The sequence below is a fragment of the Rhinatrema bivittatum genome, chromosome 3 (assembly GCF_901001135.1).
Source record: "Rhinatrema bivittatum chromosome 3, aRhiBiv1.1, whole genome shotgun sequence".
Lineage (NCBI taxonomy): Eukaryota > Metazoa > Chordata > Amphibia > Gymnophiona > Rhinatrematidae > Rhinatrema > Rhinatrema bivittatum.
In genome coordinates, this window is record NC_042617.1 from 104,161,831 (window position 1) to 104,175,156 (window position 13,326).

General features: G+C 44.8%; 1 protein-coding gene across 1 annotated transcript in view; it reads right to left on the minus strand.

Annotated features, from left to right (window-relative positions):
- TASP1 (taspase 1) overlaps window positions 1-13,326 on the minus strand; it is a 352,009-nt gene that overhangs the window by 162,732 nt on the left and 175,951 nt on the right. Inside the window, exons 9-10 of the mRNA XM_029593555.1 lie at window positions 9,979-10,098; window positions 2,692-2,770 (exon numbers count right to left, since the gene is read on the minus strand). Coding sequence (XP_029449415.1) covers window positions 2,692-2,770; window positions 9,979-10,098 — 199 coding nt within the window. The remainder of the gene's footprint in view (window positions 1-2,691; window positions 2,771-9,978; window positions 10,099-13,326) is intronic.

The window sequence follows — 13,326 nt, forward strand, 5'->3', positions numbered from 1 at the left end:
AGTGCAAAAGACTGGAAAACTCCCCTCTTGCTGCTGGACCACTGTCTGCATCTAAATTTTGTTGATTTGTTATTGAGGTAAAATTTCTAAGGGAGTAGGGATGTAAAGCTAATCTAAAGTACTTTTAGTCTTTTGATTATTTTATATTTGTCTGTCAATGTCCCTCAAAACACTACAATTAATCTACTTAGATAAACACAATTCAATAAGGTAACTAGACAGATATACCTTATTGCAGGGCTTCCCAAACGTTTAGCCAGTGACCCCATTTTAGCACTTAAAAATTCACATGACCCCAGAGGACAACCAAACCTAATTAGCGAGGGTGTAGTTCGCCTCAACAATCCATCCACTCACCATTCCTGCACTCCAACTGATCCCCTCTCTCAACTTCCATCCCCCTCCAGAGGGCCTCTCAACCTCTGCCCCTCCAGCTGATCCCCTCTTACATCCCCCAGTCCTCTCCCCTTCCCAGCCTAGCCATTCGCTCACCCAAGTCCAGCTTTTTACATCCTCCCCACTGAACTTCTCTCATCTCCAAGCCATTTTTGTAACTCCAATTGATCATCTATCATCCCCTTCCTCTCTCTTTTCTCATATACCACCCCAGTTGATACTCTCACCCCAGCTCTTCTCTTGCATCCCCCCTCTCACCTTCCACAGCCAATCCTTCTCCCACTGATCCAACCCTCAAACCCTCCTGAATCTGATCCCTCATTTCAAACAGCCACCATCCAAACATCCCCATGACTAGGATCAGCAGCAACATTTTCCTTTGGGCCTCAGGCAATAAGTGGATGGCAGCCAGTGGGAAGAGAGGGCAGGCTGATGACAGGGGCAACATTTTTCTCTTAGGTAAGCTCAGTGATGGGAGAGGATAGAGAACAAGTGACAACCTGCACAGATCTGTGCACACTCTGCCCACTCTTCCCCAATGGCTGGTCCAATGCCGGATGTTGATCTGCAACTGGCAGCAGCATTAGTAATGAAAGTCAGCACAGGATCTTTGAGCCAATAAAAGTTCACAGGCCCTGCAGTGGCCCCAGTCCCTTCTCACACATGGCTTCCTGTTAACATGGAAACTCAAGTGAGGGCAGGACCTGAGAGTGCATGCTAGCTCAAAGATCCCATGCTGATTTCCACTACTTCTGCTGCCTGTGATGTCTGGAGAGGACTGCCTTTTGAGGCATTTGTGACCCTGGCTGGAGGTTCTGTGACCCCATTTGGGGTCCCGACCCACAGTTTGCGAAGCTCTGCCTTATCGACTCTTGTTTTGAATTAAATTCCTTCTGTAAGGAGTTTTGAGATGACAGTGTGCACTTCCAGTCCTCTTCTGCAGATGTTGAGCGATCTTCAGCTCCATTTGGGAGCGGCTTTATATCCATTGTCATCTAATTGGGACTATATAAACTATCAACGCTAAATTTGTCATCTAATGCTATTACTGGTCTCATTAGACCGATACATCTTTTATAAGATAAAACTTAAAAATGATTTTTCTTTGCAAGATAAAAATTAAAAAATTATTTTAGGTTGAACTTATATTTTAAGGTGGCTCATGATTATACTTGTGTATATATAGTCAATAGTGTTCATTTTGATCCATTGAAGGAGTGGCACAGTTCTTTGACCATCAGCACCTATTATGATACCACTTAAACTAGTTCAGATTAGTTTAATTTGATCAATCGCCTTTCTACATCAAAGAAAAGCAATAAAAAATCTTAAACCATATACTTAATGTCCATATAGAAATGCATGGTACAAGACATCACATAAATATAGAAATATGTCCAAATAAAATACAAACCAGACATTTATTTATGTTGATTTGTCTCCACTTTTGTTGGGGTTTAATGGCCTTTCTATGGAAACTAATCTGCTCCTTTTGTTGTCAGTAGTAAGGCAGTACTATTTCAAGCAAACAATTGTATATCTTTAGCCTTTCTTTAAACAACTGGTAAAAGAAAAAGTAAATAAAAATAGGCAAGATAATACTCCAGAATACGTTTAAGCGCTAATGTCACTTTTCAGATCACAATTTTCTCCAAAATTTCATCAAAGTTATCTACAGAACATTTCCTGGAGCTCTAACCAATTTCAATTTATACTATAAAAAAAAATTAATACATTTTAAATAATCTAATTTTAAAGAGAGGGAATAGAGGAAGTCATCTAATTCAGGGGTTTCTCTCCACACAAATGTGGATTGACAATGATATACAAGATGAACCAATACTTAGACAAGAAAACAAAGCAGGCAAATTTCTGGTTCTGAGCACTTCTGTTTCTCCTTAGGTTTTGAGATTGATTCCTGGGTGATGCTCTCTAGAAGCCTTTACTGGTCAAATCCTTGCAGTTTTAAAAACAAGGATTCCCACCACAATAAAACTTCCAGTTATAATCAGAAGGCAGCTTATAAAGAACCACCAAATGCTTAGAAGCAAAAATTCACAGCTCTATCAAAGCAGACATTTTTTTCACATTTTCTTGAAATCTGTGATATACATAGCATTATAATTACTCCAGAGGATATAAATACAGTCAAATAAATTAAGGTTATGACATGATTTCAGTTAGTAGACGGTCCCTGAAATATAGGAGCTGCATATATCTTTACACTGCTAAACAAATGGTTTGAGTATTTTTAATTAATTAGGAATTTTTTTTTTTAAAGAAAGCAGCAAATACCTGAAGTACTCACAGCTGTGGAATAGGGATTATGAACTCCAGTATTTTCCGCCCAGCAACCACATCCATAAAGAGCTGCCTGAAAATAAATAACATTTTAGCATGTCAGAGAATAGAGCCAAGTGTTCAGTATGGAACACAAGAAGTCAGTATATTATTTTTGGGTTTCTCAAAGCATCTACTCAAGATGGACTGCAGACATTATCGGCACCAAGCATAAATCTTCCCCTATTCTGGGCACATTTACCGACTCTTACACATTTTTACATTTAACAAATATATATAGCATCTATACTAAAGGATTATTTATTTACCACTAAATAAAGAAAATGTTTTGCATGCTCCTAAAGATCAATTTTGTATTATACCACCTTGCTTTTTCCCAATCCTATCTAAACCTAGAATAGAAATGGAGAAATTACTTACCTGATAATTTCGTTTTCCTTAGTGTAGACAGATGGACTCAGGACCAATGGGTATAGTGTACTCCTGCTAGCAATTGGAGATGGATCAGATTTCAATCTGACGTCAGCCCCTAGTACATATACCCCTGCAGGAAGTGCAGCTCTTCAGTATTCTCCTCGAAAAGCATTGTGGATATATGCGTGACTGACTGATTGATTAACTTAATAATTTGGTTAACTTGAATAACTTCATAACTTGGTTAAACGTTAAAACTTGATTAACTTGATCTGGTTGATTGACTATAGGTGGAGACCGCCAGTGTACTCAACCGGAAAGCGTCGACACCAGGCAGGGTGGATGCCCTAGGTAAATGAAAACATGGCTTACCCTTGAATCATTTGAAAGACCATGCATGACAGGAGCCAAGGGTGGGATGCTGAGTCCATCTGTCTACACTAAGGAAAACGAAATTATCAGGTAAGTAATTTCTCCATTTCCTAGCGTGTAGCAGATGGACTCAGGACCAATGGGATGTATAAAAGCTACTCCCGAACCGGGTGGGAGGCTGCCCACGACCCACTTAGTATTGCCCTTGCAAATACCATGTCCTCCCGAGCCTGAACATCCAGACGGTAGAATCTAGAGAAGGTATGGATGGAGGACCATGTAGCCGCCCTGCAGATCTCGGCAGGTGACAGCATTCTAGTTTTTGCCCAGGATACTGCCTGGGCTCTGGTAGAATGGGCCTTGACCTGTAGAGGTGGTGGCTTGCCAGCTTCTACGTAGGCCGCCTTGATGACTTCCTTGATCCAGCGGGCGATGGTTGCTCGCGAGGCCGCTTCCCCTTGTCTCTTTCCACTGTGAAGGACAAAAAGGTGGTCCGTTTTTCATACAGGTTTGGACATTTCCAGGTATCTGGATAGGAGTCTGCCGATGTTGAGGTGGCGCAGACTATGGGCTTCTTCCGAATACTTCAAGCCATCCGTCATTGGTAGCGAGATGGTCTGGTTAAGGTGGAAGTGTGAGACCAATTTGGGGAGGAAGGAGGGAACCATGCGTAGTTGTTGGATGGACCCCGGGGTGAGCCTGAGGAACGGCTCATGGCAGGACAGCGCTTGTAGTTCCGATATGCGGCGGGCTGAACACACCGCCAGCAAAAACACCGTCTTTAAGGTTAACAGGCGGAGGGACAGGCCTCGGAGTGGTCTGAAGGCGGTTCCCGCTAGGAAGTCCAAAGCAAGATTGAGATTCCACAGAGGTACCGGCCACTTTAGTGGTGAGCGAATGTGTTTGACTCCTTTCAGGAAGCGTGACACGTCCGGGTGAGAAGCTATGCTGTCACCCTCACTCTTGGAGCCATAGCATGACAATGCGGCCACCTGTACCTTGATGAAGTTGAGGGACAGACCCTTCTGTAGTCCGTTCTGTAAGAATTCCAGGATCATGGGAACTTTAAATGCGTGGCTTGATATTTTTGTGGTCTTTGCACCAGGCTTCAAATACTCTCCAGATCCTTATGTACGTTAACGATGTGGAGAACTTGCGTGCTCGGAGGAGAGTGTCGATTACCGCCCCCAAGTATCCGCTCTCTCTCAGGCGAGCACTCTCAATGGCCAGACCGTAAGAGAGAATTGAGCTGGGTTCTCGTGGAGGATCGGACCTTGTTGTAGCAGGTCCCTGTGTGGGGGCAGGGGTAGGGGGTTCCCTGCCAGCAGTCTTCTCATGTCTGCGTACCAGGGTCTTCTTGGCCAATCCGGAGCCACCAGAAGAACTAGTCCCTTGTGTAGTTGTATCTTGTGAATGATTGCGCCCAGTAGGGGCCACGGCAGGAAGGCGTATAGTAGAGTCCCCGAGGGCCAGGGCTGTACCAGGGCATTGATCCCTTGGGACTGAGGTTCCCGCCTGTGGCTGAAGTATCTGGATACTTGGGCGTTGGATCTGTTTGCTAGAAGGTCCATGTCCGGTGTCCCCCACCGATTCACTATCATCTTGAAGGCTGCAGACGACAGCCTCCATTCTCCTGGGTCTAGACTTTCCCTGCTGAGGAAGTCTGCCGTGATGTTGTCTTTCCCGGCGATGTGGACGGCGGATATCTCCAGGAGGTTTGTTTCGGCCCACGCCATCAGAGGGTCTATTTCTAGGGACACCTGTTGGCTCCTGGTTCCCCCCTGCCGGTTGATGTAGGCCACTGTCGTGGCGTTGTCCAACATTACTCTGACCGCTTTGTTTCGAAGTCTGTGAGCGAACCGCAGACAGGCTAGTCTGACTGCCCGCGCTTCTAGGCGGTTGATGTTCCATCCCACCTCTTCTGTGTTCCACTGCTCTTGGGCGGTTAACTCCTCGCAGTGTGCTCCCCATCCTCGTAGACTGGCATCTGTGGTGAGTAGGATCCAGGTTGGGGAGGATAGTCTTGATCCTCAGCTCATGTGGCTGACCTGCAGCCACCACCGTAGCTGGGTCCGAACTCTGCCTGGGAGTGATAGACGTACGGTGTAGTTCTGAGACCGTGGGCTCCACCGTGATAGAAGTGAGGGCTGTAGGAGCCTCATGTGGGCTCGCGCCCATGGCACAACTTCCAGTGTGGATGCCATCAGCCCGAGGACTTGCAGGTAATCCCTTGCCGTGGGACGAGGATCGTTCAAAGCAAGGTTTGCAGCCGGTTCCACAATTTTGATCTCCTTTTGGGGGTCAGGCTGACCTTGTCCTCTTTGGTGTCGAATCGGACTTCTAGGTATTCCAGTGACTGTGAGGGCTGTAGGGAGCTTGTGTGTGTGTTGATCACCCATCCTAGGCTCTCCAGTAGAGTTATGACTCTGCTGGTTGCTTGGCAGCTTTCCTCCGGTGACTTTGCCCTGATCAGCCAATCGTCCAGGTAAGGGTGAACGAGGATTCCTTCCTTCCTCAGTGTTGCTGTCATCACCACTATTACCTTGGTGAATGTCAGGGATGCTGTGGCTAACCCGAAGGGTAGTGCCCGGAACTGGTAGTGACGGTTCAGGACTTTGAAGCATAGGTAGCGCTGGTGTTCCTGATGAATTGGGATGTGCAGGTAGGCCTCCGAAAGATCCAGGGATGTGAGAAACACTCCTGGTTGTATCGCCCTTTAACGGATCGTAGGGTTTCCATGCGGAAGCGGGGAATCCTGAGGTGGTGGTTGACCGACTTGAGGTCCAGGATGGGACTGAATTTCCCTCTTTCTTGGGATGATAAAATAAATGGAATAATGTCCAGTATTTATTTCCTGTGGAGGCACTGGAGTTATGGCCTCGAAGGCCAGTAGCCTGGACAGTGTAGCTTCCACTGCCGCCCTCTTGAAGGGGTCGTGGCAGGGGGACTCCACAAACTTGTCTGGAGGGGTTCGTAGGAAATCCAGGTAGTACCCCTCCCAAATGATGGCTAGGACCCACTTGTCCAAGGTTATCTCGACCCATCTGCGGTAGAATAGGGCAAGTCTGCCCCCTATGGCTTCTTCCCTTGGATGGGTCGGCTGAATCTCATTGTGGGGTGCGGCTGGGGCCTGCACCCGAGCTGGTTCCCCTCTTGTTGTGCTTGGTCCGAAAGGACTGGTTCCTGCCCGTAGGGCGGGGGGTTTGATAGTTGCTCCTGTAAGGATTAAAGCACTGTGAACCTCTGCCCCTGGAGGACCTGGGGAAGGGTCGCTGGTTTCTCTTCGTCTTATCCTCCGGCAGGCGCAGCAATGGGGATTCGCCCCATTTGTCGGCCAGTTTCTCTAGTTCACTGCCGAACAGGAGGGATCCTTTGAAGGGCATCCTTGTGAGGCGTGTTTTGGAAGATGCGTTGGCCAACCAGCTTCGGAGCCAGAGTTGCCTCCTGGCCGCCACCGCAGTTGACACTCCTCTGGCCGTTGTGCACACTAGATCGGAAGCAGCGTCCGCGAGGAATGATACTGCTGGTTCCATGTATTCTCCCCGGGTGTTGTTCCTGGTTTGTGATAAGCAGGCACGTGTCACCATGGTGCAGCAGGCCGCAATTTGCAGAGACATAGCGTCTACGTCAAATGACTGTTTGAGGATGGACTCCAGACGCCGGTCATGTACATCCTTGAGCGCAGCTCCTCCCTCCACTGGGATAGTGGTGCGTTTAGAGACCGCGCAGACCATGGCATCCACTCTTGGACATGCGAGAAGATCTTTGGTTGCCGGGTATAGGGGGTACAGAGCTGCCAAGGCTCGTCCCCTTTGAATGTGGACTCCGGAGCACTCCATTCCAGGTCAATCAGTTGTTGTGCTGCTTGTAACAGAGGGAAATGACGAGAAGTCTGTCGGAGACCCTCCAGCAGGGGGTTCGGTTTAGGTTCCCCCAAGTCCCTGGGCCTGGGATAGCGAGCTCCATCAGGCATTGGTTGACCAGGTCCGGGAGCTCGTCCTTTATGAAGAAGCGTCTCATGGTTCGGTGAGGCTCTGTCCCCGGGGGGGAGCTCCCCCTCATCTAGGGGTTTGGCTTCCTCCGCAGAGATGTCCAAGTCCCCATAGGTGGGGCTTCTGGGTAGTGGAAGCCTGTGCCTAGGTCTGGGCCTGGGGCATGAGGGTCCTCCGGTGGAGCATGTGGCTGGACAGCCAGAGGCTCAGTTTGCATTTGAACAAAGGTGTGAATCCCCTTGAAGAACTCCACCCATGAGATCGACACTGGGTCAAAGCTGAGGGGCGCTGGTTCCTTGGAAGTCCCCGTCTGTGAGGAGGTCCCCCTGGCTAGGTCCGGGGTACCCCCTGAGGAGCTAGAACTCGGCCCTGGGTGGGACTGGCCCTGAGCTGGATCTCTCAGGGCCTCCTCGCACTGGGTGCACAGGGCGTTGGCCTCCTCGCTTTGTGCGGCTCTGATGTGGCATGCTGGGCAGAGGCCTTGAGCTTTTATCTCTATTTCTGGAGGTGCCATGGCTGTCGGCGCATAAACTCTTATGCGCACCGGTGCACTTAAGGTAAGCGTGTAGTTGTGCGCATAGCTGTGCACCCAGCCGTAGATATGCGCCTGGCTCTGCGCGTGTAACTTATGCGCGCAAGATCTGATGTGAGTGTAAGACTATGCGCACAAGTGCTTTGTGCGCCTAGTCGGAGTTGTGCGCTTGGGCCGAACGGCGCGGAGAATAGGGCCAAGATGGCGACGGCGAGCACGCGAGCAATATGGCGACCCCCTCGGAGAATCTCCACGTGGGTAGACCCTTGGAAATAACCGGGGCCTGGCCCTGCTAGGGCGGATCAACCCGGTGGCACTGGTCCCGGCCGGCGACCTATGCTCCCTCCTCAATCCTCGGAGACCGGATTCAAGCAGAAGATTTCTACCTTACCTTGTCTTCGGTGCTTCCTGGTTTCGTGTCCCGGGCGGTCTCCGGCTGCGGGGGGAGAGGGCAAATACCTTCACCGCCGCGCTCGAGGGTGCACCCGCTGCCTCTCAGTCGCGCCCGAGGATTGGGGGCTAGGTCCTCACCGCGATTCGGCCGCTGGACCGAGGCTTACCTCCGAGGGACCACGGAGGTCACCTCAGGAATCTCAACTGGGGGAGGGACCCGAGGGTATCACCGCAGGAGAGTGGGGCTCGTCTTCAGGTAGGTTTCTTCTTTAAAATTTGGAATTTCTTCTTTGAATTTGTTCGAATGCTGTGAGAGCGTGCAGATAGTCCCTAACTGCTATGGAGACGGAAAATACTGAAGAGCTGCACTTCCTGCAGGGGTATATGTACTAGGAGCTGACGTCAGATTGAAATCTGATCCGTCTCCAACTGCTAGCAGGAGTACACTATACCCATTGGGTCCTAAGTCCATCTGCTACACGCTAGGAAATCTATTTTTATAAATATGTTTAGTAATACAACACAGCTATCAATCACAAGAACTCAGAGTAATATAAAAAGATGTAGTAATGCTCTTAGCGATGATGCCTCAGAATTGTGAGCTACAAGAAGATAAGATTAACAGGCCAGGCTTCAAGAAAGAAGAAAATGGCATAAGCCATGCAGATGCTGCACTAGAGGCAGCCAAGCACGATAATTTGATGGATGAGAGAAATCACTGCACAGCCAAAATACAAGCCAAGATGAACAATACACCAAAAATCTCAAACACTAATTGGAGCTGCAAGTTAAAGTAAGTTTTCAAAACTTCCTGTATGTATCTGCTTTGCTTTATCTGCCTCTGCTTATCCTTTTCTCCTATGCTGTTCATCATTTTAGTTGTTTATTCTCATTAATTTCAGTTTCCAAAGTTCTCACTCTACAGTCTTCCTCATTTTATTGTTTATGTCTCTTTTTACTTCCCTTATTCTTAACCATGTCACTCTCCATGTTAACTGCCCATTTCATCCCCAACATCATTTGTTTTCTATCATGTTCTCTTTAGGCATTTCACTCTTTTCCTCCGTCCATGTCTCAGTGTCCCCCCTCTGCTGACATTGTCCCATGTTCCATGACTTCTTCTTCCTGTTCTTTAGTTCCAAGACAAGACTTGGGGGAAGGCTCAGGAATGGGGACTAGGGAACCTCCCAGTTGTACTGGAAAATTTGTAAGGCTCAGATTCCATGTAGAATCTAAGTGAAGTCAAACCCTTGGATTTTTCTAGATGCCTGGAACAGTGACACACCATTATTAAGACGCACCGGTTTCCATTGAAATTAAGAGAGCACTTACTGTATTACATATAGGTACGTACAATTATCTTCTTCAACCAAAGAAGGAAAAATACAAGTGAAATTGTCTATTTCAATGGGAAAAACCAATCATGTCAAAACTACTTTTACCTGTAAAACAATCTAGGTATTTACTAAAAAATAGTCCACTACTGAACTCTATTAGTTGAAATCTAATGAAATCACAAGTAAGTTAGTAACAAATAAGTTCAACTACTTTCCAATTGCAAATACATTTTGTAGTCACCTGACCAACTCTCCCAGGATGCTTCATGGCTAAACCTCCACTGGAAACAGCAGCAGCTACATTTCCATCTTGATCAACAACAATCGCTCCGACTGTATCCAGCGTTCCTGAGTCATTCTCCTGTAACAATAAAAACAGAAAAGTTATATAAATACTTTAACAAAATAACTCCAATAGATTACTAAACATAAAAAACACAATTACTGTAAGATTTATTTTTACACACACTTTCCATTTAATCATCAACCAAATTCTGGAAATTGAGGCAATGTGCAATTAAGAAATTATATATTAAATTTCAATACCTCCCATCAACATTTCTAAGCAGTCTACAAATAAAACACTCAGAATCATAAAAAACAATAACAAAATAAAGTAGGAAAAATACCACAGCAATAAAATCAACATATGACACAAAATAATAAAAAATAAAACACAATAAAACCAACATAACAGTCACATTGCCTCACTGCCCTTCTGTTTTCAGGCCAACTAAAATACAAGCACATTGCCTTATTAGCTTCTGCTATTAAAAAAATCAGAAAGCTCAAAATAAGTACTTTGCCTTAGATTAAAAACTATGAAATAAATTTGTTTTAACCATCTTACAGAACTTTAATAGGGAGCCCTTATCTAATTTATTTTGGCAGCATATTCCATAAGGAAGGCTCCTGTACATAAAATAATCATTCACGGAATTCATCGTCCAATTTGATTAAAGGATGGTATACATAACAATCCCTAAGAGGCTGACCTAATACTCCGTGTGGGTTGGTAAATCTTTAAAAGTGCAATAAGAGCTGAAGAGACAAGACCATTCATACCTTTAAAAACAAGAAGTAAAATCTTAATTTTAATTTGCCATGTGACAGACAGCCAGTGCAAATCTGCAAGTGCCAGTGTTATATGCTCTCGAAATGATCTTCTGGTGACTATACTAGCTGATGAGTTCTGCACATACTGCAATGCACATATTGGGGTAGATTTTAAAAGAAGCGTGCGTGGCTTACATGTGCACACATTGCCTGGCACGCGCACATGTACGCCTGATTTTAACATGCATTCATATTATAAAATCAGGGGTCAGCGCGCAAAAGAAGGTGCACAATTGTGCACCTTGCGTGCGCAGAGCCACGCTGCCTTCCCCCGTTCCCTACCCCCCACCCCACCTTCCCTTTCCTTCCCCTACCTCTCCCGCCCTTTCCCTTTGCTTTTTTTAATCTCCAAACTTACTTAGCCGACCGCTGATGCGTGATCCCCAGCACAGCGGCAAATATGGCCACTGTGCCGGAAGCCTGACCCCACCTCCGCCCCTGGACCGCCCCACCCCTTTTTGCAAGCCCGGGACTTACATGCGTCCCGGGGCTATAGGCCCGGCGCACGTAACCTTTTTAAAATCCGGCCCATTGTCTTCTGTGGCAAGCCCAAATATAAGACATTGCAATAATCAAGTGCAGAGATAACGAGGGCATGTACAAAAGACTTTAAGTTGTCATTATCCAAAAAAGGATATAACCTTCATAGCATCCGTAACTTAAACATATGTCCCCTTAACAAAGTTACCGATATGTGGATGGAAGCAAAGTATAGTGTCCATAATTACCCCCAGGTTACAAATTTGGTTCAAAATAGTTATAGAAGATCATCTTGCGAGATATAAGATTTCTTTTTTGCTAGTAGTTATAAAACGTTTATGCCTAGATAACCGTTCTTTCAAAGTTGTCAAACAGACATGAATCTTATCAAATGCTGGAAAAGATAAATGTGACCAGTGAGCAATTCTATGATGATGGAACTATGCACAAAGTATTGTAGCCTCAGTAGAATGCACAATCTCCACATTTTCATAAAAGAGTTGAGGAAGTTAATCTCAGCTGAAGAACCCTCACATTCACTGTAAAGGGTATCCCAAGAGTGCTACTGAAACCAAATAGTATCCTAACCCCCATCCAAGGACAATCATTGATAGCCTATTTTATGTGCATTATTTCAAAGAAAGATTAAATTAAATATGAGGAATTTAAAACTATGCCAAATTAGTGTTAAATCAAATAAAAATCTGTCGTTAGTATAAGTGGATTAAAATTTGTCCATTTAAAAGGGTTGATAGTTGAGTGCAAATGGTAGAATGACTCATCTTCCAAATTAACCCAATATCTAGGGCTTCTAGCAGGGTCTAAACCACCAAAACAAATCTTTCGTTTGAAATACTACCATTTTAAATCAAAATCACTTTCCTGTGTGGCCAGTTTATGTTATATAATAAAAGAAATGTGCTAATAGTCCTGAGGTGCATGGGAAAAGATTCATCATTCCTCTGCAACAATGGAGCTATAGTCTGCAAAGTTTTGCTAGCATTTATCTAGTTAGGCTGCACTACCCAATTAATACTTACCCAGAACACATCTAACAAAAAAGGAAAGCAAACCCTCTTAGGAAATAATTTTAAATATCTTCTGCTCTGAGTATAAGCATTGTGTAAGTAATTTAAAACACAATGAGGAGGTTTATTTTCATACAATGTATTACTCCAGTAAATTTCAAGACATTTACTTGTAAGCATGAAAAAATCAGGTTATTTAAGGAAGCAGATCCAATTTTACCTAGTTAGCACTGCTACCAAAAAATGTCCTGAAAAGAAACCAACTCTATATTAAAAAAATATATATGGGAAAATTAGTCAAAATATAATACTGCTTTAGTTTTTATTTTAAAATATTTAGACGCTGTAGCTCCTTGAGATCTTACAATATTTTTGAAGATAGGCCATAACATCTTAGGACCAATTGCTGTTATCCAGTTTCAGATACTATCAGCAACTTGATAAATAACATTAAAAGCAAAGGGGGCTGATATCCTAATTGCATTAATGTTGGCCGTTACCATGCATAATAATGGCTAATATTAATGACATGCCAATATGGCATGCATTAGTACAAACTGTAAAATGTACGTTAATGTGGACAGTAATGCAAAACAACTACACCACCCAAGATGAAGTTGTTTGTGTTAAAAGGTAAAAATCTAATAATGATTGCATTAATATGCATAATTTTTCACTACATTAATTGATGAGCCATTTTACATACTTTTTCATTTCATTACTTCATTAGCATGGATTATGCATTAAAATGTGCATTAACTGCTTGCAACAGATAACACAAGGTATTATCATAGTTTAATATGTTGCCCTCAAAGGCGGCTACTGTCCCATGCTCTTGAATGGTAAGTATGGTCAGCAGAAGGCACTACTCATGCATTTGAGCCTTATTATTCATATTCTCTTCAATTTTCCATATTTCTCTTCAATCATTACATATTTTTAAACAATATAATTTCATAAGCATA